Source organism: Culex pipiens, chromosome 3 (genome assembly GCF_016801865.2).
Source record: "Culex pipiens pallens isolate TS chromosome 3, TS_CPP_V2, whole genome shotgun sequence".
NCBI classification, from domain to species: domain Eukaryota; kingdom Metazoa; phylum Arthropoda; class Insecta; order Diptera; family Culicidae; genus Culex; species Culex pipiens.
Genome location: NC_068939.1, coordinates 7,550,445 through 7,578,071, shown reverse-complemented (window position 1 = coordinate 7,578,071; position 27,627 = coordinate 7,550,445). Strand labels below are relative to the sequence as shown.

Below are 27,627 nucleotides of genomic sequence, written 5' to 3'. Positions count from 1 at the left end.
GAAACAAATAAAAAAAATAAAAATAATGATAATAAAAAGATAAAGCTAATAAATTGAAAAATTCAAAAAAAGTAAAAACAGAAAATGGATAAAAATTTAAAAAAAGAAGTAATAAAAAAAGGTTAAATTCACAAAAGTCTTCCAAATGTACAAATGAGACACTCTTCCAACCACAACCGTGTTTATTTTCTCTATCCCCAAAATCCGGCCCACTCCTCTCATTGCGGTCGTCTTTGTATGTCACTGTCACAGCCAGTCGTCCCGAACCGGTCAGTCATCAACGGACCGTGCCCATAAGTGGACCTGCCTTTATCTCGTGTTGCATTTACCAACTTCCAGTCCGCTCAGACTTATCAATTGTTTTTGTGATAAAAGTGTTCAAAATGGCCAGCGAACTTCCAACAGTTCTGAAGACCCTCTTCAGGTAATTTAACTCCTCTCTTTGAAAATTATTCCCCCAAATTAAACTAGTTCTTTCCCCCGGGCAGCCACATCGACGCCAACAAGGCCAAATACATCGCGGCCCTGGCGGAGACGGTGGCCATCAAGTCGGTGTCCGCCTGGCCCGAGTCCCGGCCGGAGATCTTCCGCATGGTCAACTGGGTCGCGGACCGGCTACGCACCCTGGGCGCAACCATCGAGCTGGCGGACGTCGGCAAGCAGACGCTGCCGGACGGCCGTGTCATCGATCTGCCCAACGTCATCCTGGGAACGCTCGGCAATGTAAGTTTGTTATCATTTTTTTCGAGGGGGGATTATTCCGACATGGCATACTTTGATTGATTGGGCTATTGAAATGCGATTCGAGTGGATTATGGACTCATCAGATACAATGGGAGCAAGTGAATCGTAGCAACCCTTTGGAGTACTTTTAAAGTTTCGAATGGTCACTATCGCAAATTCAAGGCCTACTTATCTGTATCTGTGGCAAATGGTTAATGGACCATGAAAACCGCATATTTTGACGTTATCACAACCGCACTTCTTGGAACAAAATAAAGTCTGCGGCTTAAGTCACGTTGGTATAGAAATATGAGAAAGTCAGACATTGTTCATTCATTGAGTCATTCAGTCTGTTTACGACCGGGGGCTTGCAATTTGATGCGCACTTACTACCGACTTGTGTGTAACAAAGTGTACGACCAGCATAACTTCGTTCAAGTGCAAGGTTTTTGTGTCGAATTGATCAAATTTCAATTGGACACAACGAGCAAGTTTTGGAAATACGACACTTTGTCCCTTCTTTTGTTTGCACTTTTAATCAGCTGATAGCTTATGCAAAGTGGACAACAAATCATTTTCTTTGAACAATAGGTCTATTCCCGTACTTGCAGAATTGCAGAATTTCTGCAGCTTCTGCAGAATTCTGCAACCCGCATAAGTCACTTTTTTGCAGCACGTTCCCGTACTTTTCAACTCGCTCTCTTCATCTCTCTCTTTTGCAGAAGTTCTGCAAGGAGAGAAGCAGCAAAAATTTTGCCTGGGTAGCGCGTTCCAGTACTTTTTCTGCAATATTGTACACAGTTGAGTGGATTTACTCAAATTGGGTATTAAAGTTATTTAATGATTTCAAAAAATTAAAATAGAGGGATTGACGAGGGGATTGAGAAAAATAGTAATTGAAAGGAGTTTGCCTCTAGAACGGGGGCATTATTTTTTTATTCAACTTTATATTTTATTTAAAAGCATGCACCATTTATTAGGTAACTAGAAATTAATTATGCTTAGGTAGAAATTATACATTAAAAATGATTCAAAACTTTTACATTAGGTAAAAAATAGTGAGGGTTGCAGGTACGTTTTACAAAAATAATTAAAAAATGACAAACAAAGGTACCATAAATACACGTTTTAATAGCAAAATGTTTGAAATATTATTCAGGAAAACATAAATAAATTATAAATGGATGTCACATGGAAGAACAACGGTGACGCAGCGAAATTGACAAATTTAAAAAAAATAAGTGAATCACAAACTCATAAATTTAGAAATCTAGACATTTAGAAATTCATGATTAAAAATATTTACAAAAAAAACTTATATTTTCAAATTGAGAAACTTAAAAAAATTCTGATATTTGAGAAATTTAAAAATGCAAATATTTATATCAGAAAAAAATAAATAAAACACAAATTCAAAGCCTCGTTCAAAGCTTGAAAAATACAAATAATTAAAAATAAAATATATCAAAATGTTCAAAATATCAAAAAAATCATAGATATATCAAAATGTTCAAAATATCAAAAAAATCATAATTTTAAAAATTCAAAATAAACTTAAAAGTTCCTAAACTTAAAAATTCTTATATTTTGAAATTCTGAATAAAAAAATCAAAAGCTTGAATATTTCAGAGTCCAGAACACCAAAAATTCAAAAGCTACAATAAAAAAAATAAAGCTGCTAAAAAATTTCAAAAATAAGTAATGTTTTAAAATTCTGTGAATCAAAAATTTTAAAATTCAGATATTAAAAAAATAGAAACAGATAGTACTCTATTTTCCGAAGAACTTGTCAAAATTTCCAACCTCTAAAACCTCTAATCTGAGCTTCTAACCTAAAATATGACTCCAATAAAAATTGTACTTTTTATGATTCAAGATGGCGGCATTTAAAAATTTCCGAATTTTAGAATTTAAATTTCTTAAAATAGAAGAATTCGACAAAACTACATCAAATTTTTTTGGTTCATATAAGAATACGAATTGGTAGCACCGTTAAAGGTACAATGTATTATTTGCCAATTAAATTTACCTATTATTTAAACACACATATTTAGTCTTTTCACAAACAATTGAAGATCAAAAATTATTTCTAAACAAATATTTATTTGAAATTATTAAACACAAAAGAAATGTGTCTTTAAAAGATTTTTAAAACAATCTGTTATTATAATATTTTTTTTTGTTGAGGTATTAGCCGTGCTGTAATACTGACTTTAGTTATCTTTTTTTGTCAGGTTAAAATATTAACACTAAAAAAATCGCTATATCATAATGTAGTTCAGCCTGAAACCCATTTCAATAAAAACAGACATTAAAAAAACTACCCCAAAAATCCATTAATTCAAAATATACAAACTTCCCTTCAAAAAGACTACTTCAATTTAGTCAATAAAACATAAAGTTTATTGCAACTAATAATTAAATTGATGATTTCACCCAACTTGCAAATTTTACGTAAGCGTGTACTCAACGTCCATCACACCAAATTGCAGTAACTTTTCAACAAGAAAGAGAAGAGAGAGCTTGCAGAAAAGTACGGGAACGGTTTTGCTGCAACTTCTACCTCTCTCACTGCAGAAGTTCTACCTGAGAGAAAAGTTACTTTTGTTGCAGAAAAGTACGGAAACGCTCTGCTGCCGTTTTTGTGCAGAATTGCAGAATTCTGCAGTACGGGAATAGACCTAATGATTCAACACAATTTACAGCTGCGCTTGGACGCAGTTTTGTTTGGACTGCGATATGCCACCCACCATTCGTCCGAGTCTCGATCGTGTCTCTTTGGGGCGTCATTTTAAGTTGCGGGTTCAGTGAACTCGCGTTCGCGCGAAATTTTGGCTTGCACTTTTGTCGCATGTGTTTGTTTGGCTTGTCTGCTTGACGGGAGCGTTCTTTTATTACGTAACGCAGTTAGGGGGGGAGGGGGTGTCGGTGTCTGTTACGAAATGTTACGAAAATTTGGGGAGGGGGGGGGTGTGCTGAAAAATTCTGTTACGTAACGCAAAATTTTCATTTAAGCACTCATAAAAATTTGCAAAAAGACCTTGCGTTACGCGTTACAGGGGGGGTAGGGGGGATGGCTCATCTGTTACGATTTGTTACAAAGGGGGGGGAGGGGGGTCAAAAATCCAAAATTTTGCGTTACGTAATAAAAGAACGCTCCCATTGAGTGGGTGCATTTAAGAGCCGCGAAGAAAGTGGGCAGAAAAATGCGTTTTAATCATTTTTGATAAAATGGTGATGTGGAAGTGAATCTTGTACATTTTATTGGTTTATAAAATTTAAAATAAACATGAAAACTTTTTCATACATTACCATCATCGATACACGAATCTTCCAATCTACGATAATCCTCTGAAATTACTTGATTAACGAGTTTATTGAAACAAAACCTCTCAGAATATGAAAACTTGTATGTACTGAAGTCTTTTTTTTTTGTAATATAGAAAATTAGAAGTAAAAGTTAAAAAAACTTTTTTATGTCCAATAAACCAAATCTTCAGTTTTTGCTTTTGGGGGTTTTTTAATACCCCTGACTCAAGGCAGTTTCAAAACACCCAAAAAGCAAAAACTGGAAACTCCAGAAATGCACAATACTCATCAATAAGTTCCTTCGTGGTTCTTTCATTCATGAACAATATTCACGATTTCGGGAATTGATTTTTTTCTGTGTTTTCGTCTAGTAATCTAATCATAATATTTACCTTTTTGACAGTATTAGGTCGTGGACCCACGAAATAATTCTATAGAATTTAAAAAAAAATCAAGATTTTTTATTTGTTTTTTTCAATTGGATGAAATTTTTCTATGTTACAAGAAGCCATTTTTCATCATTAGCTTTTTCCATTCAGGGCTCCATACAATTATGCGGGCTGGTTAACAGAAAGGGCTTTGCAGGGTGGCCACTTGCGTCAGGAAATCGGGAATAAGGTGGATTTCGTGATTTTTGTCAAAAAGTCGAGAAAAGTCTGGAATCCCAAGCATACTCTTTGGAAAATCATTTTCTTCCTTTTGAATAATTTTAACAATTTTTAAAAAATTTGATCAATTCGTTTTAAGCACAAAACAATAAATGTAAGTTTTCTTTGGTTATTTCAATCTATGAATATTGGTTTTGTTGACTTGAATTTTGAATCAAATGATGTTCAATTGATTGGAGCATTTTTGAACAAAACTGTTGGATTTTTTTTATTTAAATGATGAAGAAAACCTTAAACTTAAAAAATCAGCTGATAAATGTATATTTACAACTGAAATAACGTAAACTATTTTTTTAAGTGAGCTTTTTTCACAATTGGCCTACAAGCTCATGTGAGCCGCTCATGTTGGCCCGTCCGATAGAGGTTGATTTTGATTTATCAGAAAAACATGACTACCTATCAAATGAAATCCAAACGTTTCTCGTGTTTAATGAAATACAATTGAAGAACTTTTTTGCTTTTTCAAAATATGAAAAAAATGAAATTGATAAAAATTAATTTAGACCATAGACGAATCCAGTTTGAAATGGCCGCTAGGTGACCAATGGTGTTAGAAATGACAGCTTCCATGAATATGGAAGCTCAGGAAAACTCAATTTTTAAGCAATAAAATTTATGATAAAAGTATTGATTGATTAGGTGTACAAAATGTGTCTAGAATGATATTAAAATAAAAAATGTTCGAAAAATTAGCAATCGAAATAAGTACACCATTCGATTCAGCAGGAATTTGTGTGCACCAAAAATATATAGTTTTCATATGTTAAGTATTTTACTTTAAAAGAAAATTAACAAAAAGTATGAATATCGAGACATTTAGTATGGGAGCTGTCAAATCTCTCACCATCAAAAAGCAGCGTTGAGCTTTCGCTGGATTTGTCTACCTTAAATATGTCTAGACTACATTCTTAAAAAAACACAAAAGTAAGAGATAAAGCATGAGTTTTTATGATTTTTTTTTCGATCAAAATTGAAAACATCAAAGTGCTGACAAATCAATAAATCCACATGGATTTATAAAGTTAAATATCAATGCACACAATTAAAGAGGTACCAAAACAAACATGTCCTTTTTTACAAAACAAACATAATTTTTTGCTCTTCGATATTTTAATTTTTTAAGGAATAAAGCTGTCTTCAGGCGTTTCCAGAAAAAAAATTAATGATGAAATTTTAGGTTTAGTTATTTTAAAGTTTTTCCCATTTCCCTTTTCTAGAGTTCCAAGTTCTAGAAAAGTTGGGAATTCGAAAATGAGATTTGAGTGGCCACCCTGATCGAAAATCTGTATCTTGAGAAGGAATATTTTTATCGATTTGGTGCCTTCGGCAAAGTTGTCGATTATGATTAGGTATCTGAGGGAAAAAAGAAACTCTGAGGAAAAAATATGTGTACATCAGAAAAACTTTTCCCATTTTTTTTATTTGACTTTTTATCACTGAAAAGGTAATTCCCGAAATAAGTATTTTTGAATTTCATTGATTTGATTAATTTGATTTTTCTTGTGATTTTTGAAAAAAAAATCCTAAATACTTTCAAACAAAACATCAAAAATCATTATGCAAAATCAAATTTTCCAATTGAAAATTACTTCAATAAAAAGCACCAATTTCAAGTTATATAGACATATTAGGTCATTTTTTCTCAAAAATTGTTCAGTTTTTTCAACTGAAAAATACTGCATCAAGGAAAAGCACCTCTTCCAAAAATATTTTCGAAAAGCTGGGAAATTTGCTGCTTTTTTTGACTTTCGATTTTCAATGTCAAAAATTAAACTTCTGCTCTTTTCAACACATTTTTTATCAATTGTAACCTTTTTAATGGCTAAAAATACTTATTTTAAACATTTTCAAATGTCAAGGTAAATCTCTAAATTATTTTTGATGGAAAGCAGAAAAAAAAATATTTGTTTGACATTGAAAATCAAATCAAAAGTTTTCGAGACATCGCCATTTAAAAAAATAAAGGTAGATGACTAGATGACTATAAGATAAACTCATTTTTTTACATAATTTATACTTTAAGAACTGTAACCTTAGCAACTATCAGTCCGATTTACAAAGTCAAAAAAGATTTTTTTTCAGACTTTCGAAAAAATGCCGGGGTGCTTTTCATTTTCTTCTTTTTTTGTGTCAGTCGGAGCAAGTTTTTGGAGACATTTCAAAACAAAAAGATTTTTTTCTATGTAAAATACAGCAAAAAACACACACAAATTATGAAATTTTAGAAAAGCTAAAATTGTTGTTATGTTGAAAAATATGTTTAAAAGCAATCGCACATTTTCATTTTTTAAAGATTTTTTTGTATTTTTGGAAATGATATAATTTTTTTTAACACAAGGCTTGTTTTAAAATTGGACCAAATACTTCAAAATTCGACTGGCTAATTATAATAGTAGTTTTTCCCAGCTCATTTTTTAAGCTCAAGGATGTATAAGACGGGGATGCTTCGGCTGTCATCTGCATACAATGTCACTGAAGCCTAAAAAGTACCAAAGTTTTGGTGTCTAGTGTCAAAATTATGGGGAGTAACATGACGACAAGGGCGCAAAATCGAAAGGACGAAAATAATTTTTTTTTTCTTTATTTTTGTTTCGTTAGTTAAAATGAAATTAAATGTGTACCATTATCCGAGGCAAATCGAGACACATGGGGTGAATTGAGAAGTGATTTTAGCAATGTTTTTGCACAATATTTGAATATTTTTTTATTGGTTTCAGTTAGAATAGACACAAAACAACAAAATTAGTTTCTAAATTTGAACTTTTATGTCTAAAAACAGCTGTTCATAGAAGGCTTTCTTGTCGAAAATTCACCAACACATTCAAACCACGGGGTACCATAGAAATTGGTTTGTTTGACTCAAAAACATGCTTTCTTTTAAACGCAAATGTGGTAAAATGTACCATGCTTCCTCGAAACTGTATGGTAGTGAATACTAAATCATGTTTATCTTTTCTTTATTGGTTTTCTGTGTGTGCCTCAATTCAACTCCACAATATGGTAGCAAAAACCACGATTGGGCTTTCAATGCATGATGATTTGAGTGTTATCTAGCTTTAAACTTAATGTTACGATGAATTGTTTCAGGTGGAAGCTTTTGCTCAGATATCCCATTTTTTGGAGATGGATTTATCAAATTCGAGTTCTTGCCAATTTCAGAACAACATGTTTTAAAATGTTTATATTTATCCATTTATACTCTTTACTAAACTAAAATTTAAAGAAATCACCGATTCACATTTATTGGAAACTAGGTTCATATCCAACAATACGAAATGTCAACCGACAAGAGTAGATTCTTATTTTTTTTACTTTAATTTTTAAAGAGTAGGCATAAATAGGTGGGAAAAGTTATCCCGGAGATGGTTATCCCGGGAATAATTTATAGCGCTATGGCGGCCATCTTTATGGCATGCAGGATAACTTGTCATGGTTATCCCAGGAACAATTTTTAAGAAAGATTCCAAAACTTAAAAAACGAACAATTAACATTACCTGGACATGTTTCTTGGCAAAATTTATTGCCCTACATTCCTGGAGTATGAAAATTTGGATGTGAATGAAAAAAATTCCAGAAATATTTGAACTTCAAATATTTTAATTCAAAAATTCAATAAATTTGAAATCCTTCTAGGATGGGACTCTGGGTCATTTCCTGGACATGTATTTAGGCAAAACTTGTTGCCCTATATTCCTTGAGCATAAAAATACAACTTGGCATGAGGCCATGTGGAGGAAAAAAATTTCAGAAATATTTGAACTTCAAATATTTTAATTCAAAAATTCAATAAATTTGAAAATCCTTCTAGGATGGGACTCTGGGTCATTTCCTGGGCATGTATTTAGGCAAAACTTGTTGCCCTATATTCCTTGAGCATAAAAATACAACTTGGCATGAGGCCATGTGGAGGAAAAAAATTTCAGAAATATTTGAACTTCAAATATTTTAATTCAAAAATTCAATAAATTTGAAAATCCTTCTAGGATGGGACTCTGGGTCATTTCCTGGGCATGTATTTAGGCAAAACTTGTTGCCCTATATTCCTTGAGCATAAAAATACAACTTGGCATGAGGCCATGTGGAGGAAAAAAATTTCAGAAATACTGAACTTCAAATATTTTAATTCAAAAATTCAATAAATTTGAAAATCCTTCTAGGATGGGACTCTGGGTCATTTCCTGGACATGTATTTAGGCAAAAAATGTTGCCCTATATTCCTTGAGCATAAAAATACAACTTGGCATGAGGCCATGTGGAGGAAAAAAAATTCAGAAATATTTGTACTTCAAATATTTTAATTCAAAAATTCAATAAATTTGAAATCCTTCTAGGATGGGACTCTGGGTCATTTCCTGGGCATGTATTTAGGCAAAACTTGTTGCCCTATATTCCTTGAGCATAAAAATACAACTTGGCATGAGGCCATGTGGAGGAAAAAAATTTCAGAAATATTTGAACTTCAAATATTTTAATTCAAAAATTCAATAAATTTGAAATCCTTCTAGGATGGGACTCTGGGTCATTTCCTGGGCATGTATTTAGGCAAAACTTGTTGCCCTATATTCCTTGAGCATAAAAATACAACTTGGCATGAGGCCATGTGGAGGAAAAAAATTTCAGAAATACTGAACTTCAAATATTTTAATTCAAAAATTCAATAAATTTGAAAATCCTTCTAGGATGGGACTCTGGGTCATTTCCTGGACATGTATTTAGGCAAAAAATGTTGCCCTATATTCCTTGAGCATAAAAATACAACTTGGCATGAGGCCATGTGGAGGAAAAAAAATTCAGAAATATTTGTACTTCAAATATTTTAATTCAAAAATTCAATAAATTTGAAATCCTTCTAGGATGGGACTCTGGGTCATTTCCTGGGCATGTATTTAGGCAAAACTTGTTGCCCTATATTCCTTGAGCATAAAAATACAACTTGGCATGAGGCCATGTGGAGGAAAAAAATTTCAGAAATATTTGAACTTCAAATATTTTAATTCAAAAATTCAATAAATTTGAAATCCTTCTAGGATGGGACTCTGGGTCATTTCCTGGGCATGTATTTAGGCAAAACTTGTTGCCCTATATTCCTTGAGCATAAAAATACAACTTGGCATGAGGCCATGTGGAGGAAAAAAATTTCAGAAATATTTGAACTTCAAATATTTTAATTCAAAAATTCAACAAATTTGAAAATCCTTCTAGGATGGGACTCTGGGTCATTTCCTGGGCATGTATTTAGGCTAAACTTGTTGCCCTATATTCCTTGAGCATAAAAATACAACTTGGCATGAGGCCATGTGGAGGAAAAAAATTTCAGAAATATTTGAACTTCAAATATTTTAATTCAAAAATTCAATAAATTTGAAAATCCTTCTAGGATGGGACTCTGGGTCATTTCCTGGACATGTATTTAGGCAAAACTTGTTGCCCTATATTCCTGGAGCATAAAAATACAACTTGGCATGAGGCCATGTGGAGGAAAAAAAATTCAGAAATACTGAACTTCAAATATTTTAATTCAAAAATTCAATAAATTTGAAAATCCTTCTAGGATGGGACTCTGGGTCATTTCCTGGGCATGTATTTAGGCAAAACTTGTTGCCCTATATTCCTGGAGCATAAAAATACAACTTGGCATAAGGCCATGTGGATGAAAAAAATTCCAGAAATATTTAAACATTAGTTATTTTAATTCAAATATTTAATAAATTTAAAAATCCTTCTAGGATAGGACTCTGGGTCATTTCCTGGACATGTATTTAGGCAAAACTTGTTGCCCTATATTCCTTGAGCATAAAAATACAACTTGGCATGAGGCCATGTGGAGGAAAAAAAATTCAGAAATACTGAACTTCAAATATTTTAATTCAAAAATTCAATAAATTTGAAAATCCTTCTAGGATGGGACTCTGGGTCATTTCCTGGGCATGTATTTAGGCAAAACTTGTTGCCCTATATTCCTTGAGCATAAAAATACAACTTGGCATGAGGCCATGTGGAGGAAAAAAATTTCAGAAATACTGAACTTCAAATATTTTAATTCAAAAATTCAATAAATTTGAAAATCCTTCTAGGATGGGACTCTGGGTCATTTCCTGGACATGTATTTAGGCAAAACTTGTTGCCCTACATTCCTGGAGCATAAAAATACAACTTGGCATAAGGCCATGTGGATGAAAAAAATTCCAGAAATATTTAAACATTAGTTATTTTAATTCAAATATTTGATAAATTTAAAAATCCTTCTAGGATGGGACTCTGAGTCATTTCCTGGACATGTATTTAGGCAAAACATGTTGCCCTACATTCCTGGAGCATAAAAAAATAACTTGGCATGAGGCCATGTGGAGGAAAAAAATTTCAGAAATATTTGAACTTCAAATATTTTAATTCAAAAATTCAATAAATTTGAAAATCCTTCTAGGATGGGACTCTGGGTCATTTCCTGGGCATGTATTTAGGCAAAACTTGTTGCCCTATATTCCTAAAGCATAAAAATACAACTTGGCATAAGGCCATGTGGATGAAAAAAATTCCAGAAATATTTAAACATTGGTTATTTTAATTCAAATATTTAATAAATTTAAAAATCCTTCTAGGATAGGACTCTGGGTCATTTCCTGGGCATGTATTTAGGCAAAACTTGTTGCCCTATATTCCTTGAGCATAAAAATACAACTTGGCATGAGGCCATGTGGAGGAAAAAAATTTCAGAAATATTTGAACTTCAAATATTTTAATTCAAAAATTCAATAAATTTGAAAATCCTTCTAGGATGGGACTCTGGGTCATTTCCTGGGCATGTATTTAGGCAAAACTTGTTGCCCTATATTCCTTGAGCATAAAAATACAACTTGGCATGAGGCCATGTGGAGGAAAAAAATTTCAGAAATACTGAACTTCAAATATTTTAATTCAAAAATTCAATAAATTTGAAAATCCTTCTAGGATGGGACTCTGGGTCATTTCCTGGACATGTATTTAGGCAAAACTTGTTGCCCTACATTCCTGGAGCATAAAAATACAACTTGGCATAAGGCCATGTGGATGAAAAAAAATCCAGAAATATTTAAACATTAGTTATTTTAATTCAAATATTTGATAAATTTAAAAATCCTTCTAGGATGGGACTCTGAGTCATTTCCTGGACATGTATTTAGGCAAAACATGTTGCCCTACATTCCTGGAGCATAAAAAAATAACTTGGCATGAGGCCATGTGGAGGAAAAAAATTTCAGAAATATTTGAACTTCAAATATTTTAATTCAAAAATTCAATAAATTTGAAAATCCTTCTAGGATGGGACTCTGGGTCATTTCCTGGGCATGTATTTAGGCAAAACTTGTTGCCCTATATTCCTTGAGCATAAAAATACAACTTGGCATGAGGCCATGTGGAGGAAAAAAATTTCAGAAATACTGAACTTCAAATATTTTAATTCAAAAATTCAATAAATTTGAAAATCCTTCTAGGATGGGACTCTGGGTCATTTCCTGGGCATGTATTTAGGCAAAACTTGTTGCCCTATATTCCTTGAGCATAAAAATACAACTTGGCATGAGGCCATGTGGAGGAAAAAAATTCCAGAAATATTTAAACATTAGTTATTTTAATTCAAATATTTGATAAATTTAAAAATCCTTCTAGGATGGGACTCTGGGTCATTTCCTGGGCATGTATTTAGGCAAAACTTGTTGCCCTATATTCCTTGAGCATAAAAATACAACTTGGCATGAGGCCATGTGGAGGAAAAAAAATTCAGAAATACTGAACTTCAAATATTTTAATTCAAAAATTCAATAAATTTGAAAATCCTTCTAGGATGGGACTCTGGGTCATTTCCTGGGCATGTATTTAGGCAAAACTTGTTGCCCTATATTCCTTGAGCATAAAAATACAACTTGGCATGAGGCCATGTGGAGGAAAAAAATTTCAGAAATACTGAACTTCAAATATTTTAATTCAAAAATTCAATAAATTTGAAAATCCTTCTAGGATGGGACTCTGGGTCATTTCCTGGACATGTATTTAGACAAAAAATGTTGCCCTATATTCCTTGAGCATAAAAATACAACTTGGCATGAGGCCATGTGGAGGAAAAAAAATTCAGAAATATTTGTACTTCAAATATTTTAATTCAAAAATTCAATAAATTTGAAATCCTTCTAGGATGGGACTCTGGGTCATTTCCTGGGCATGTATTTAGGCAAAACTTGTTGCCCTATATTCCTTGAGCATAAAAATACAACTTGGCATGAGGCCATGTGGAGGAAAAAAATTTCAGAAATATTTGAACTTCAAATATTTTAATTCAAAAATTCAATAAATTTGAAATCCTTCTAGGATGGGACTCTGGGTCATTTCCTGGGCATGTATTTAGGCAAAACTTGTTGCCCTATATTCCTTGAGCATAAAAATACAACTTGGCATGAGGCCATGTGGAGGAAAAAAATTTCAGAAATATTTGAACTTCAAATATTTTAATTCAAAAATTCAATAAATTTGAAAATCCTTCTAGGATGGGACTCTGGGTCATTTCCTGGGCATGTATTTAGGCAAAAAATGTTGCCCTATATTCCTTGAGCATAAAAATACAACTTGGCATGAGGCCATGTGGAGGAAAAAAATTTCAGAAATACTGAACTTCAAATATTTTAATTCAAAAATTCAATAAATTTGAAAATCCTTCTAGGATGGGACTCTGGGTCATTTCCTGGGCATGTATTTAGGCAAAAAATGTTGCCCTATATTCCTTGAGCATAAAAATACAACTTGGCATGAGGCCATGTGGAGGAAAAAAATTTCAGAAATACTGAACTTCAAATATTTTAATTCAAAAATTCAATAAATTTGAAAATCCTTCTAGGATGGGACTCTGGGTCATTTCCTGGACATGTATTTAGGCAAAAAATGTTGCCCTATATTCCTTGAGCATAAAAATACAACTTGGCATGAGGCCATGTGGAGGAAAAAAAATTCAGAAATATTTGTACTTCAAATATTTTAATTCAAAAATTCAATAAATTTGAAATCCTTCTAGGATGGGACTCTGGGTCATTTCCTGGGCATGTATTTAGGCAAAAAATGTTGCCCTATATTCCTTGAGCATAAAAATACAACTTGGCATGAGGCCATGTGGAGGAAAAAAAATTCAGAAATATTTGTACTTCAAATATTTTAATTCAAAAATTCAATAAATTTGAAATCCTTCTAGGATGGGACTCTGGGTCATTTCCTGGGCATGTATTTAGGCAAAACTTGTTGCCCTATATTCCTTGAGCATAAAAATACAACTTGGCATGAGGCCATGTGGAGGAAAAAAATTTCAGAAATACTGAACTTCAAATATTTTAATTCAAAAATTCAATAAATTTGAAAATCCTTCTAGGATGGGACTCTGGGTCATTTCCTGGGCATGTATTTAGGCAAAAAATGTTGCCCTATATTCCTTGAGCATAAAAATACAACTTGGCATGAGGCCATGTGGAGGAAAAAAATTTCAGAAATACTGAACTTCAAATATTTTAATTCAAAAATTCAATAAATTTGAAAATCCTTCTAGGATGGGACTCTGGGTCATTTCCTGGACATGTATTTAGGCAAAAAATGTTGCCCTATATTCCTTGAGCATAAAAATACAACTTGGCATGAGGCCATGTGGAGGAAAAAAATTTCAGAAATATTTGAACTTCAAATATTTTAATTCAAAAATTCAATAAATTTGAAATCCTTCTAGGATGGGACTCTGGGTCATTTCCTGGGCATGTATTTAGGCAAAACTTGTTGCCCTATATTCCTTGAGCATAAAAATACAACTTGGCATGAGGCCATGTGGAGGAAAAAAATTTCAGAAATACTGAACTTCAAATATTTTAATTCAAAAATTCAATAAATTTGAATATCCTTCTAGGATGGGACTCTGGGTCATTTCCTGGACATGTATTTAGGCAAAAAATGTTGCCCTATATTCCTTGAGCATAAAAATACAACTTGGCATGAGGCCATGTGGAGGAAAAAAAATTCAGAAATATTTGTACTTCAAATATTTTAATTCAAAAATTCAATAAATTTGAAATCCTTCTAGGATGGGACTCTGGGTCATTTCCTGGGCATGTATTTAGGCAAAACTTGTTGCCCTATATTCCTTGAGCATAAAAATACAACTTGGCATGAGGCCATGTGGAGGAAAAAAATTTCAGAAATATTTGAACTTCAAATATTTTAATTCAAAAATTCAACAAATTTGAAAATCCTTCTAGGATGGGACTCTGGGTCATTTCCTGGGCATGTATTTAGGCAAAACTTGTTGCCCTATATTCCTTGAGCATAAAAATACAACTTGGCATGAGGCCATGTGGAGGAAAAAAATTTCAGAAATACTGAACTTCAAATATTTTAATTCAAAAATTCAATAAATTTGAAAATCCTTCTAGGATGGGACTCTGGGTCATTTCCTGGACATGTATTTAGGCAAAAAATGTTGCCCTATATTCCTGGAGCATAAAAATACAACTTGGCATGAGGCCATGTGGAGGAAAAAAATTTCAGAAATATTTGAACTTCAAATATTTTAATTCAAAAATTCAATAAATTTGAAATCCTTCTAGGATGGGACTCTGGGTCATTTCCTGGGCATGTATTTAGGCAAAACTTGTTGCCCTATATTCCTTGAGCATAAAAATACAACTTGGCATGAGGCCATGTGGAGGAAAAAAATTTCAGAAATACTGAACTTCAAATATTTTAATTCAAAAATTCAATAAATTTGAAAATCCTTCTAGGATGGGACTCTGGGTCATTTCCTGGACATGTATTTAGGCAAAAAATGTTGCCCTATATTCCTTGAGCATAAAAATACAACTTGGCATGAGGCCATGTGGAGGAAAAAAAATTCAGAAATATTTGTACTTCAAATATTTTAATTCAAAAATTCAATAAATTTGAAATCCTTCTAGGATGGGACTCTGGGTCATTTCCTGGGCATGTATTTAGGCAAAACTTGTTGCCCTATATTCCTTGAGCATAAAAATACAACTTGGCATGAGGCCATGTGGAGGAAAAAAATTTCAGAAATACTGAACTTCAAATATTTTAATTCAAAAATTCAATAAATTTGAAAATCCTTCTAGGATGGGACTCTGGGTCATTTCCTGGACATGTATTTAGGCAAAAAATGTTGCCCTATATTCCTTGAGCATAAAAATACAACTTGGCATGAGGCCATGTGGAGGAAAAAAAATTCAGAAATATTTGTACTTCAAATATTTTAATTCAAAAATTCAATAAATTTGAAATCCTTCTAGGATGGGACTCTGGGTCATTTCCTGGGCATGTATTTAGGCAAAACTTGTTGCCCTATATTCCTTGAGCATAAAAATACAACTTGGCATGAGGCCATGTGGAGGAAAAAAATTTCAGAAATATTTGAACTTCAAATATTTTAATTCAAAAATTCAACAAATTTGAAAATCCTTCTAGGATGGGACTCTGGGTCATTTCCTGGGCATGTATTTAGGCAAAACTTGTTGCCCTATATTCCTTGAGCATAAAAATACAACTTGGCATGAGGCCATGTGGAGGAAAAAAATTTCAGAAATACTGAACTTCAAATATTTTAATTCAAAAATTCAATAAATTTGAAAATCCTTCTAGGATGGGACTCTGGGTCATTTCCTGGACATGTATTTAGGCAAAAAATGTTGCCCTATATTCCTTGAGCATAAAAATACAACTTGGCATGAGGCCATGTGGAGGAAAAAAATTTCAGAAATATTTGAACTTCAAATATTTTAATTCAAAAATTCAATAAATTTGAAATCCTTCTAGGATGGGACTCTGGGTCATTTCCTGGGCATGTATTTAGGCAAAACTTGTTGCCCTATATTCCTTGAGCATAAAAATACAACTTGGCATGAGGCCATGTGGAGGAAAAAAATTTCAGAAATACTGAACTTCAAATATTTTAATTCAAAAATTCAATAAATTTGAAAATCCTTCTAGGATGGGACTCTGGGTCATTTCCTGGACATGTATTTAGGCAAAAAATGTTGCCCTATATTCCTTGAGCATAAAAATACAACTTGGCATGAGGCCATGTGGAGGAAAAAAAATTCAGAAATATTTGTACTTCAAATATTTTAATTCAAAAATTCAATAAATTTGAAATCCTTCTAGGATGGGACTCTGGGTCATTTCCTGGGCATGTATTTAGGCAAAACTTGTTGCCCTATATTCCTTGAGCATAAAAATACAACTTGGCATGAGGCCATGTGGAGGAAAAAAATTTCAGAAATACTGAACTTCAAATATTTTAATTCAAAAATTCAATAAATTTGAAAATCCTTCTAGGATGGGACTCTGGGTCATTTCCTGGACATGTATTTAGGCAAAAAATGTTGCCCTATATTCCTTGAGCATAAAAATACAACTTGGCATGAGGCCATGTGGAGGAAAAAAAATTCAGAAATATTTGTACTTCAAATATTTTAATTCAAAAATTCAATAAATTTGAAATCCTTCTAGGATGGGACTCTGGGTCATTTCCTGGGCATGTATTTAGGCAAAACTTGTTGCCCTATATTCCTTGAGCATAAAAATACAACTTGGCATGAGGCCATGTGGAGGAAAAAAATTTCAGAAATACTGAACTTCAAATATTTTAATTCAAAAATTCAATAAATTTGAAAATCCTTCTAGGATGGGACTCTGGGTCACTTCCTGGACATGTATTTAGGCAAAACTTGTTGCCCTATATTCCTGGAGCATAAAAATACAACTTGGCATAAGGCCATGTGGATGAAAAAAATTCCAGAAATATTTAAACATTAGTTATTTTAATTCAAATATTTAATAAATTTAAAAATCCTTCTAGGATGGGACTCTGAGTCACTTCCTGGACATGTATTTAGCAATCATGTAAACTACCAGAAAAACATATCAAATTTGGTACCTACTTTGTTCTAGAAGACCGGAAAAAAATCACTTTTTCGTGAAGTTTTAACACGTAGCCTTATGGGCGGGACAAATTTGACATGCGCTTTTCTCGGCTTGCTGTTTTTAAATATGGGACAGACCCGATTAAAGCGGCAGTGTGATGTAACGATTCTAATGCAATGGTGTACTATAAATGTTAATAAATGACAAGAAGAAAGTTAGACGTCATCTAACCTAAGGCTTTCTCCGGGATCCCTTCAAAAAAATGTCTGCGTTAAGGTTTGATTGGATTGGAATAAGAACCACGGGTTTGATTTGTCTGGAATCTTTTATCCTTTTTCGATCTATGTTTTCAGGTACAAACTTATGTGATATTTGTATAAAAGATCTTAAACTATGTGAATTCAACATTTCCTTTAACTGCGTGATGAACACTTGTCTAAACATATCGTAAGAATAATTGATTCGAATCATGATAAAAAAAAAACACACTTTCAATCCTGCTTAGCTGCAGCGCAGACGACACGTGCCTGCAGTTTTAGCGCACTTAATGCACGTCCTTAAACGGCATGTTTGACAGCGTTGTGCGTCGATTTCAAGACCGCAAAAGCTGCATATTTCGCGTTGCTTGCAATCTTTGATCACGGAACGCACGTATTCCGCTCGCTTCACGTCGACATTCACGCGTCCTGTGAATAAAGCAGATCCAGTTGCAATCTTTTCAGCAAAATTTAATGCGAAAATTCCGCAGCTGATGCCATCTGTCTGTTGGGCACATGGAGTATTTTTATGCTTAAGGAATATAGGGCAACAAGTTTTACCTAAATACATGCCCAGGAAATGACCCAGAGTCCCATCCTAGAAGGATTTTCAATATTATTGAATTTTTGAATTAAAATATTTGAAGTTTTTTCCTCCACATGGCCTCATGCCAAGTTGTATTTTTATGCTCCAGGAATATAGGGCAACAAGTTTTGCCTAAATACATGTCCAGGAAATGACTCAGAGTCCCATCCTAGAAGGATTTTTGAATTTATCAAATATTTGAATTAAAATAACTAATGTTTAAATATTTCTGGAATTTTTTTCATCCACATGGCCTCATGCCAAGTTGTATTTTTATGCTCCAGGAATATAGGGCAACATTTTTTGCCTAAATACATGCCCAGGAAATGACCCAGAGTCCCATCCTAGAAGGATTTTCAAATTTATTGAATTTTTGAATTAAAATATTTGAAGTTCAGTATTTCTGAAATTTTTTTCCTCCACATGGCCTCATGCCAAGTTGTATTTTTATGCTCAAGGAATATAGGGCAACAAGTTTTGCCTAGATACATGTCCAGGAAATGACTCAGAGTCCCATCCTAGAAGGATTTTTGAATTTATCAAATATTTGAATTAAAATAACCCGAGCAGGGGTAAATAACACGGGAATACCAAATTTTGGTATTACTTGGGCAAATAACAGCGACCAAAATGTGCCCTTGGTTGCCCAGTAATAGATGGTAAAATACCATGAAATCATACCAAAAGCTTGTATGTGGAAGGGCACAACAATACCATACCATGTTATTCCAAAGGTAAAATAATACCACAAAATAAAATCATTTCAATACCAAGTTGAGGTCTTCTGGATTTTTGAACATTGCTTGAATACCAAAACTTGGTATTGTCATGGTTTTAATTTTAGGTATTCCCGCGCCCTTGGAAAATCATATTTTGGTATTCCTGTGGTCTTCCACAAACATGATATTGGTTTGATTTCATGGTATTTTACCATCTATTACTGGGCAACCAAGGGCACATTTTGGTCGTTGGTATATGCACAAGTAATACCAAAATTTGGTATTTTCATACCATTTTTAGTGCAGCAGTTGCAGTTAGTGAAAAAAACGTAAATGATCCTTATGCAACAACCAAATCTACTCACCTGATGATTCCATGTTGTTTTTAGTGATATTCTTCACCACACCGAATGCATTTGTCATTGATGAACGGCTGTAGCTTCTGAAAAATAACAAGATTGAAAAATAAGTATTATTAAAATGAAACTGGATTGAAATTCACCAAAATTCAATGATCTGTTGATTGACTCGTTTTTCAAAGTATTTGGTTATCCCAACTTAGAAAAATTTTAACGTTTTTGAAAAAAATATTAGTGGGTATATCACAAAAAAAAATTTAAATCAGTTTTAACATTTTTGGGTTTCAAGTCAAGTTAGCGCAAAATTAATTATCTCGTCAAAAATTTAAAAAAAATCCATAGTTTCAGAGAAAATTGATGAAACCTTTCAATACCAAAATAATACCAAAATGTGGCATCCTGACTTAGAAATTTTTCCACAATGTCAAGTCATTTCTGTAGGGGGTATATCAAAAATGTTTAAAATCAAGTTTGAAATTTCCGGTTTTCAATGAAAGCATTCGCTTTGAGACATCATTTTAGCGCAAAATTAATTATTTTGTCAAAATTGGTCAAATTTTTCCCATAGTTTCAGAGGAAATTGATAAAACACCTTAATACCAAAATAATACCAAAATGTGCCATCCTGACTTAGAAAATTTTCCACAATTTCAAGTCATTTCTGTAGGGGGTATATCAAAAATTTTTAAAATCAAGTTTGAAATTTCCGGTTTTCAATGAAAGCATTCGCTTTGAGACCTCGTTTTAGCGCAAAATTAATTATTTTGTCAAAATTGGTCAAAATTTTCCCATAGTTTGAGAGGAATTTGATAAAACACTTTAATACCAAAATAATACCAAAATGTGCCATCCTGACTTAGAAAATTTTCCACAATTTCAAGTCATTTCTGTAGGGGGTATATCAAAAATGTTTAAAATCAAGTTTTAAATTTCGGTTTTCAATGAAAGCATTCGCTTTTAGACATCATTTTAGCGCAAAATTAATTATTTTGTCAAAATTGGTCAACATTTTCCCATAGTTTCAGAGGAAATTGATAAAACACCTTAATACCAAAATAATACCAAAATGTGCCATCCTGACTTAGAAAATTTTCCACAATTTTAAGTCATTTCTGTAGGGGGTATATCAAAAATGTTTAAAATCAAGTTTGAAATTTCCGGTTTTCAATGAAAGCATTCGCTTTGGGACATCATTTTAGCGCAAAATTAATTATTTTGTCAAAATTGGTCAAAATTTTCCCATAGTTTCAGAGGAATTTGATAAAACACTTTAATACTAAAATAATACCAAAATGTGCCATCCTGACTTAGAAAATTTTCCACAATTTTAAGTCATTTCTGTAGGGGGTATATCAAAAATGTTTAAAATCAAGTTTGAAATTTCCGGTTTTCAATGAAAGCATTCGCTTTGAGACATCATTTTAGCGCAAAATTAATTATTTTGTCAAAATTGGTCAAATTTTTCCCATAGTTTCAGAGGAAATTGATAAAACACCTTAATACCAAAATAATACCAAAATGTGCCATCCTGACTTAGAAAATTTTCCACAATTTCAAGTCATTTCTGTAGGGGGTATATCAAAAATTTTTAAAATCAAGTTTGAAATTTCCGGTTTTCAATGAAAGCATTCGCTTTGAGACCTCGTTTTAGCGCAAAATTAATTATTTTGTCAAAATTGGTCAAAATTTTCCCATAGTTTGAGAGGAATTTGATAAAACACTTTAATACCAAAATAATACCAAAATGTGCCATCCTGACTTAGAAAATTTTCCACAATTTCAAGTCATTTCTGTAGGGGGTATATCAAAAATGTTTAAAATCAAGTTTGAAATTTCCGGTTTTCAATGAAAGCATTCGCTTTGAGAAATCATTTTAGCGCAAAATTAATTATTTTGTCAAAATTGGTCAAAATTTTCCCATAGTTTCAGAGGAATTTGGTAAAACACTTTAATACCAAAATAATACAAAAATGTGGTGTTCGACCATTGACAAATTCTGCAATTTTGCAATATCAAAACAATACCTTAAATTGGTATGACACCACATTTTGCTCTTGCATAATCCTTAAGACAAATTTTTAAGGGTCCAGGAATACCAAAATTTGGTATTGATACCAGAGAAAGGTATTATTACGCATTTCCCTTGTTATTTACCCATGCTCGGGAACTAATGTTTAAATATTTCTGGAATTTTTTTCATCCACATGGCCTTATGCCAAGTTGTATTTTTATGCTCCAGGAATATAGGGCAACAAGTTTTGCCTAAATACATGCCCAGGAAATGACCCAGAGTCCCATCCTAGAAGGATTTTCAAATTTATTGAATTTTTGAATTAAAATATTTGAAGTTCAAATATTTCTGAAATTTTTTTCCTCCACATGGCCTCATGCCAAGTTGTATTTTTATGCTCCAGGAATATAGGGCAACAAGTTTTGCCTAAATACATGTCCAGGAAATGACTCAGAGTCCCATCCTAGAAGGATTTTTGAATTTATCAAATATTTGAATTAAAATAACTAATGTTTAAATATTTCTGGAATTTTTTTCATCCACATGGCCTTATGCCAAGTTGTATTTTTATGCTCCAGGAATGTAGGGCAACAAGTTTTGCCTAAATACATGTCCAGGAAATGACCCAGAGTCCCATCCTAGAAGGATTTTCTAATTTATTGAATTTTTGAATTAAAATAACTAATGTTTAAATATTTCTGGAATTTTTTTCATCCACATGGCCTTATGCCAAGTTGTATTTTTATGCTCCAGGAATGTAGAGCAACAAGTTTTGCCAAGATACATGTCCAGGAAATGACTCAGAGTCCCATCCTAGAAGGATTTTCAAATTTATTGAATTTTTGAATTAAAATATTTGAAGTTCAAATATTTCTGGAATTTTTTTCCTCCACATGGCCTCATGCCAAGTTATTTTTTTATGCTCCAGGAATGTAGGGCAACATGTTTTGCCTAAATACATGTCCAGGAAATGACTCAGAGTCCCATCCTAGAAGGATTTTTAAATTTATCAAATATTTGAATTAAAATAACTAATGTTTAAATATTTCTGGAATTTTTTTCATCCACATGGCCTTATGCCAAGTTGTATTTTTATGCTCCAGGAATGTAGGGCAACAAGTTTTGCCTAAATACATGTCCAGGAAATGACCCAGAGTCCCATCCTAGAAGGATTTTCTAATTTATTGAATTTTTGAATTAAAATAACTAATGTTTAAATATTTCTGGAATTTTTTTCATCCACATGGCCTTATGCCAAGTTGTATTTTTATGCTCAAGGAATATAGGGCAACAAGTTTTGCCTAAATACATGCCCAGGAAATGACCCAGAGTCCCATCCTAGAAGGATTTTCTAATTTATTGAATTTTTGAATTAAAATATTTGAAGTTCAAATATTTCTGAAATTTTTTTCCTCCACATGGCCTCATGCCAAGTTATTTTTTTATGCTCCAGGAATGTAGGGCAACATGTTTTGCCTAAATACATGTCCAGGAAATGACTCAGAGTCCCATCCTAGAAGGATTTTTAAATTTATCAAATATTTGAATTAAAATAACTAATGTTTAAATATTTCTGGAATTTTTTTCCTCCACATGGCCTCATGCCAAGTTGTATTTTTATGCTCCAGGAATATAGGGCAACAAGTTTTGCCTAAATACATGTCCAGGAAATGACTCAGAGTCCCATCCTAGAAGGATTTTTGAATTTATCAAATATTTGAATTAAAATAACTAATGTTTAAATATTTCTGGAATTTTTTTCATCCACATGGCCTTATGCCAAGTTGTATTTTTATGCTCCAGGAATATAGGGCAACAAGTTTTGCCTAAATACATGCCCAGGAAATGACCCAGAGTCCCATCCTAGAAGGATTTTCTAATTTATTGAATTTTTGAATTAAAATATTTGAAGTTCAAATATTTCTGGAATTTTTTTCCTCCACATGGCCTCATGCCAAGTTGTATTTTTATGCTCCAGGAATATAGGGCAACAAGTTTTGCCTAAATACATGCCCAGGAAATGACCCAGAGTCCCATCCTAGAAGGATTTTCTAATTTATTGAATTTTTGAATTAAAATATTTGAAGTTCAAATATTTCTGGAATTTTTTTCCTCCACATGGCCTCATGCCAAGTTGTTTTTTTATGCTCCAGGAATGTAGGGCAACATGTTTTGCCTAAATACATGTCCAGGAAATGACCCAGAGTCCCATCCTAGAAGGATTTTCAAATTTATTGAATTTTTGAATTAAAATATTTGAAGTTCAAATATTTCTGGATTTTTTTTCATTCACATCCAAATTTTCATACTCCAGGAATGTAGGGCAATAAATTTTGCCAAGAAACATGTCCAGGTAATGTTAATTGTTCGTTTTTTAAGTTTTGGAATCTCTCTTAAAAATTGTTCCTGGGATAACCATGACAAGTTATCCTGCATGCCATAAAGATGGCCGCCATAGCGCTATAAATTATTCCCGGGATAACCATCTCCGGGATAACTTTTCCCACCTGGCATAAATGGATGAAAATCAACTTTTTAGTTCTTACAATGAGCTCCAGGTCGAAATGTCGAAAATTGCATTTTTTTTTAACTGAGATGCTTATAACTTCCGTTAGATTTGAACAATTGGGATGCTTCATAGTGCTCATATTTAGCCCAGATGTTAGTTATATAAGTTCAAACAACCCCTGAATTTCAGGCAGATTGGTGAGCACCTCAACGTCCCTAACAATGGGCTATGCCCTGTTCGTGGACTCGCTCTTAAGGTTTCCCAACAACATGGTTGAGCCTCGGGTTGAGCTCACATATTGGTTTAACCGCCTCAAATTTTAGATTTAAATTAACATTATGATGATCTGTAAGTTCATTGGCCAAATAAGAATTTGCGGAAGACATTTCAGAGGATTTGAAAAAGACACCTGCTGGGAAGCTTTGACTGAGACCTGATGCTAAACATATAACGTCATGATTCGAAATCCGGACACATAGTAGCATATCATTTTTGTTATAGCTGACAAAAAATCATGTAATAAGTTGGAAATGAAGAAATATCATCAGGATATAGTATTAACAGTCAGTTTTAAGAGAATGCATGCAAAATATGTCTTTTCTAACAATTTTTCATCAGAATTTGAAAATTAAAATGACTTGTTGTGCTTCGAATCCCGGACACTGATAAAAGCTGATTCGAAACCCGGACACTTTTGCTTCGAATTCCGGACACTCGTTTTTGCTTATGAACCGCCAAATTTGGACGGAAATGTAAGTGAATGGCATTCTTTAGGTCTCAAATAAGCTGTTAACATCAAAACAATCAATATTTTATATAAAAATTTGCTAGAATTTAAGGAAATCTAAACCATAAATTTCTGCTTTGCCTTCCCGGTGCTTCGAACGCCTATGAAATATTTCACGTGAAATGTTTCGCATTTTTGGTAATCTTATAATTTTATTTTGTTTAATTGTTTTGACATTAACTACAGCGTTCAAACAAACTTTAAATGAAAGTTGATGTTAGAATTCATCAAATAACCCATTTTTGACATTTATAATGCGAACTTATACCCAAATAATTGATAAAACAAGATGAGTCATGACGTTATTGTTGTTGGCGGCATTTTTGGTTTATTTTAATGAAAAGAATCATTCTGAGCAGCTACAGGATTATTTTCAAAAAAAAAAAAATAAGACTTATTATATTTTGATTTGTGACCCTCTGAAATGTTATTCCCGAAACAGCGCCACCAAACATTTGGTGGCGGCTTCAGCAAGCTACGTCAGTATCACGGGCCTGACTGCGACAAACAAACAAACTCACAAACAAAAAAAAACTTTTTGACAGTTTGTTTATTTTCCTGCTTTTTTTTGCAGAAACGTCAGCCTGCAAACCTTTGGCTTTGTTTGTTAGTTTGCCGCAAACAAGTTTGCGAGTTTGGCAAACTTTCATGCACAAAAAAGTGTGAGTTTGTTTGCCATAGTCTAATACCTCCTTCAGTAACCGAAAAGTAGTTAACAAAAGGTTAAGTTAGTTATGTTACATACATGACCAGAATGACAAAGAACAACGTTGGCTTAAAATAAATTTAAAAAAAAAAAACTTGGTGGGTTGCAGTTTTTTTCCGGAGTTGGTACGTGAGACGCAAATTCTTTAAATGGTGCAAATTGTGACACCACAGATATGAGCTTAAAGGACAAAGTTCTTTGTAAAAAATGTGATTCGACTGTCTAAAGACACGATTTTTTAAAGTTTTATCCCTTCTTTTAGTTGTGATAATGTAACAAACAGCTTGCAAATACTCAATATTTGGATTGGTTAATTTCTATTTTACATTCAAGAATGCGGCCGTCCCCATAAAACCAATTGAGTGCATTTCAAAACAATGGATTATCTCAACGGCATGCGTTCTTATCTTATCAGGCTTCTGCTATGTGAATGTACTTCTGCTTTCTGTTGAACTTGAAACTAAAGCTTGCTCTCTTGAGCTAACAATTCTTATCGATTGTTCAAATAAACCATATCTAATTCTCTATTATGAAACAAAATTGCAGGACCCCACCAAGAAAACCGTCGTCCTGTACGGCCATCTGGACGTCCAACCGGCCCTGCTCGAGGACGGCTGGGACTCGGAGCCGTTTGTGCTGACCGAGCGCGACGGCAAGCTGTACGGGCGCGGTGCCAGCGACGACAAGGGCCCGGTACTGGGGTGGATCCACGCCATCGAGGCGTTCCAGGCGATTGGGGAGCCGGTGCCGGTGAATCTGAAGTTTGTTTTTGAAGGCATGGAGGAGAGCGGGAGTGAGGGGCTGGACGAGTTGCTGTTCAAGCGGAAGGATGACTTCTTGTCGGGAGTGGATTACGTGTGCATTTCGGACAATTACTGGCTGGGGACGGACAAGCCTTGTATTACGTATGGACTGCGGGGAATTTGCTACTTTGACGTGCAGGTTGGATGCGCTGGGAAGGATCTGCACAGTGGCGTGTTTGGAGGGACTGTTTATGAGGCCATGAACGATTTGGTTTATCTGCTGGGGACGCTGGCGGATAAGGAGGGCAAGATCTTGATTCCGAACGTGTACAAGGAGGTCGCTCCGTTGTTGCCGAATGAGCAGGAGATGTACGACGCGATTGACTTTGACGTGGATAGCTATCGGGATCAGTTGGGGGCGACCCAGCTGCAGCACAAGGAGGACAAAACGAAGATCCTGATGCACCGTTGGCGTCAACCGAGTCTGTCCATTCACGGTATTGAGGGTGCGTTCTATGAACCTGGGCAGAAAACGGTCATTCCGAAGAAGGTCATCGGCAAGTTCTCGATTCGAATCGTGCCCGACCAGACGCCGGAACTGATTGAGAAGTACGTGAGCGATTACCTCACGGCCAAGTGGGCGGAACGTGGCTCGCCGAACAGCTTCGCCGTACGAATGGCCCACGGAGGAAAGCCCTGGACGGAGGATCCGAATCATCCGCATTACCAGGCGGCCCGCGATGCGACCAAGCACGTTTACAAAGTCGACCCGGACATGACGCGCGAGGGCGGTTCCATTCCGGTAACGTTGACGCTGCAGCAGACCACGGGCAAGAACGTGCTGCTGCTGCCGATGGGCGCCTCGGACGACGGAGCTCACTCGCAGAACGAGAAGATTGACGTTCGCAATTACATCGAGGGGGTAAGTTGACTTAAGGAGCTATTAGACTATGGCAAACAAACAAATTCGCACTTTTTTATGTTTGACAGTTTGCCAAACTCGCAAACAAAGCCAGGCTGCAGGCTGAGCAGAGCAGGCAAACTGCCATACTGTCAATTTGTACCTTGAAAAGTTGTTTGCGAGTTTGTTTGTTTGTTTGCCGTAGTTTAATACTTCCTTTACATTTTGAAGGTTCCTTAATTATTAATAACATTTTCATTTGACAGACCAAACTGCTGGGAGCCTACCTGTACGAAGTGTCCAAGATCAACTGAAAGAATAACCTGCTGTGCGGTATAACCATCACGAAATACACATCACCTATTGTTCTAAACAACCCTCACCGGAAGTCATCACTCCAAAACTAAAAACA

At 34.0% G+C, this 27,627-nt stretch overlaps 1 protein-coding gene across 1 annotated transcript; it reads left to right on the top strand.

Moving 5' to 3' along the window:
- The first annotated feature begins 263 nt into the window (after window positions 1-263).
- LOC120426984 (cytosolic non-specific dipeptidase-like) lies at window positions 264-27,592 on the top strand. The gene is made up of 4 exons (XM_039591803.2): window positions 264-424; window positions 489-723; window positions 26,118-27,236; window positions 27,482-27,592. The coding sequence occupies exons 1-4, from the start codon at window positions 384-386 to the stop codon at window positions 27,527-27,529; spliced, it is 1,443 nt and encodes a 480-aa protein (XP_039447737.1). The 5' UTR covers window positions 264-383; the 3' UTR covers window positions 27,530-27,592.
- Window positions 27,593-27,627: the final 35 nt, after the last annotated feature.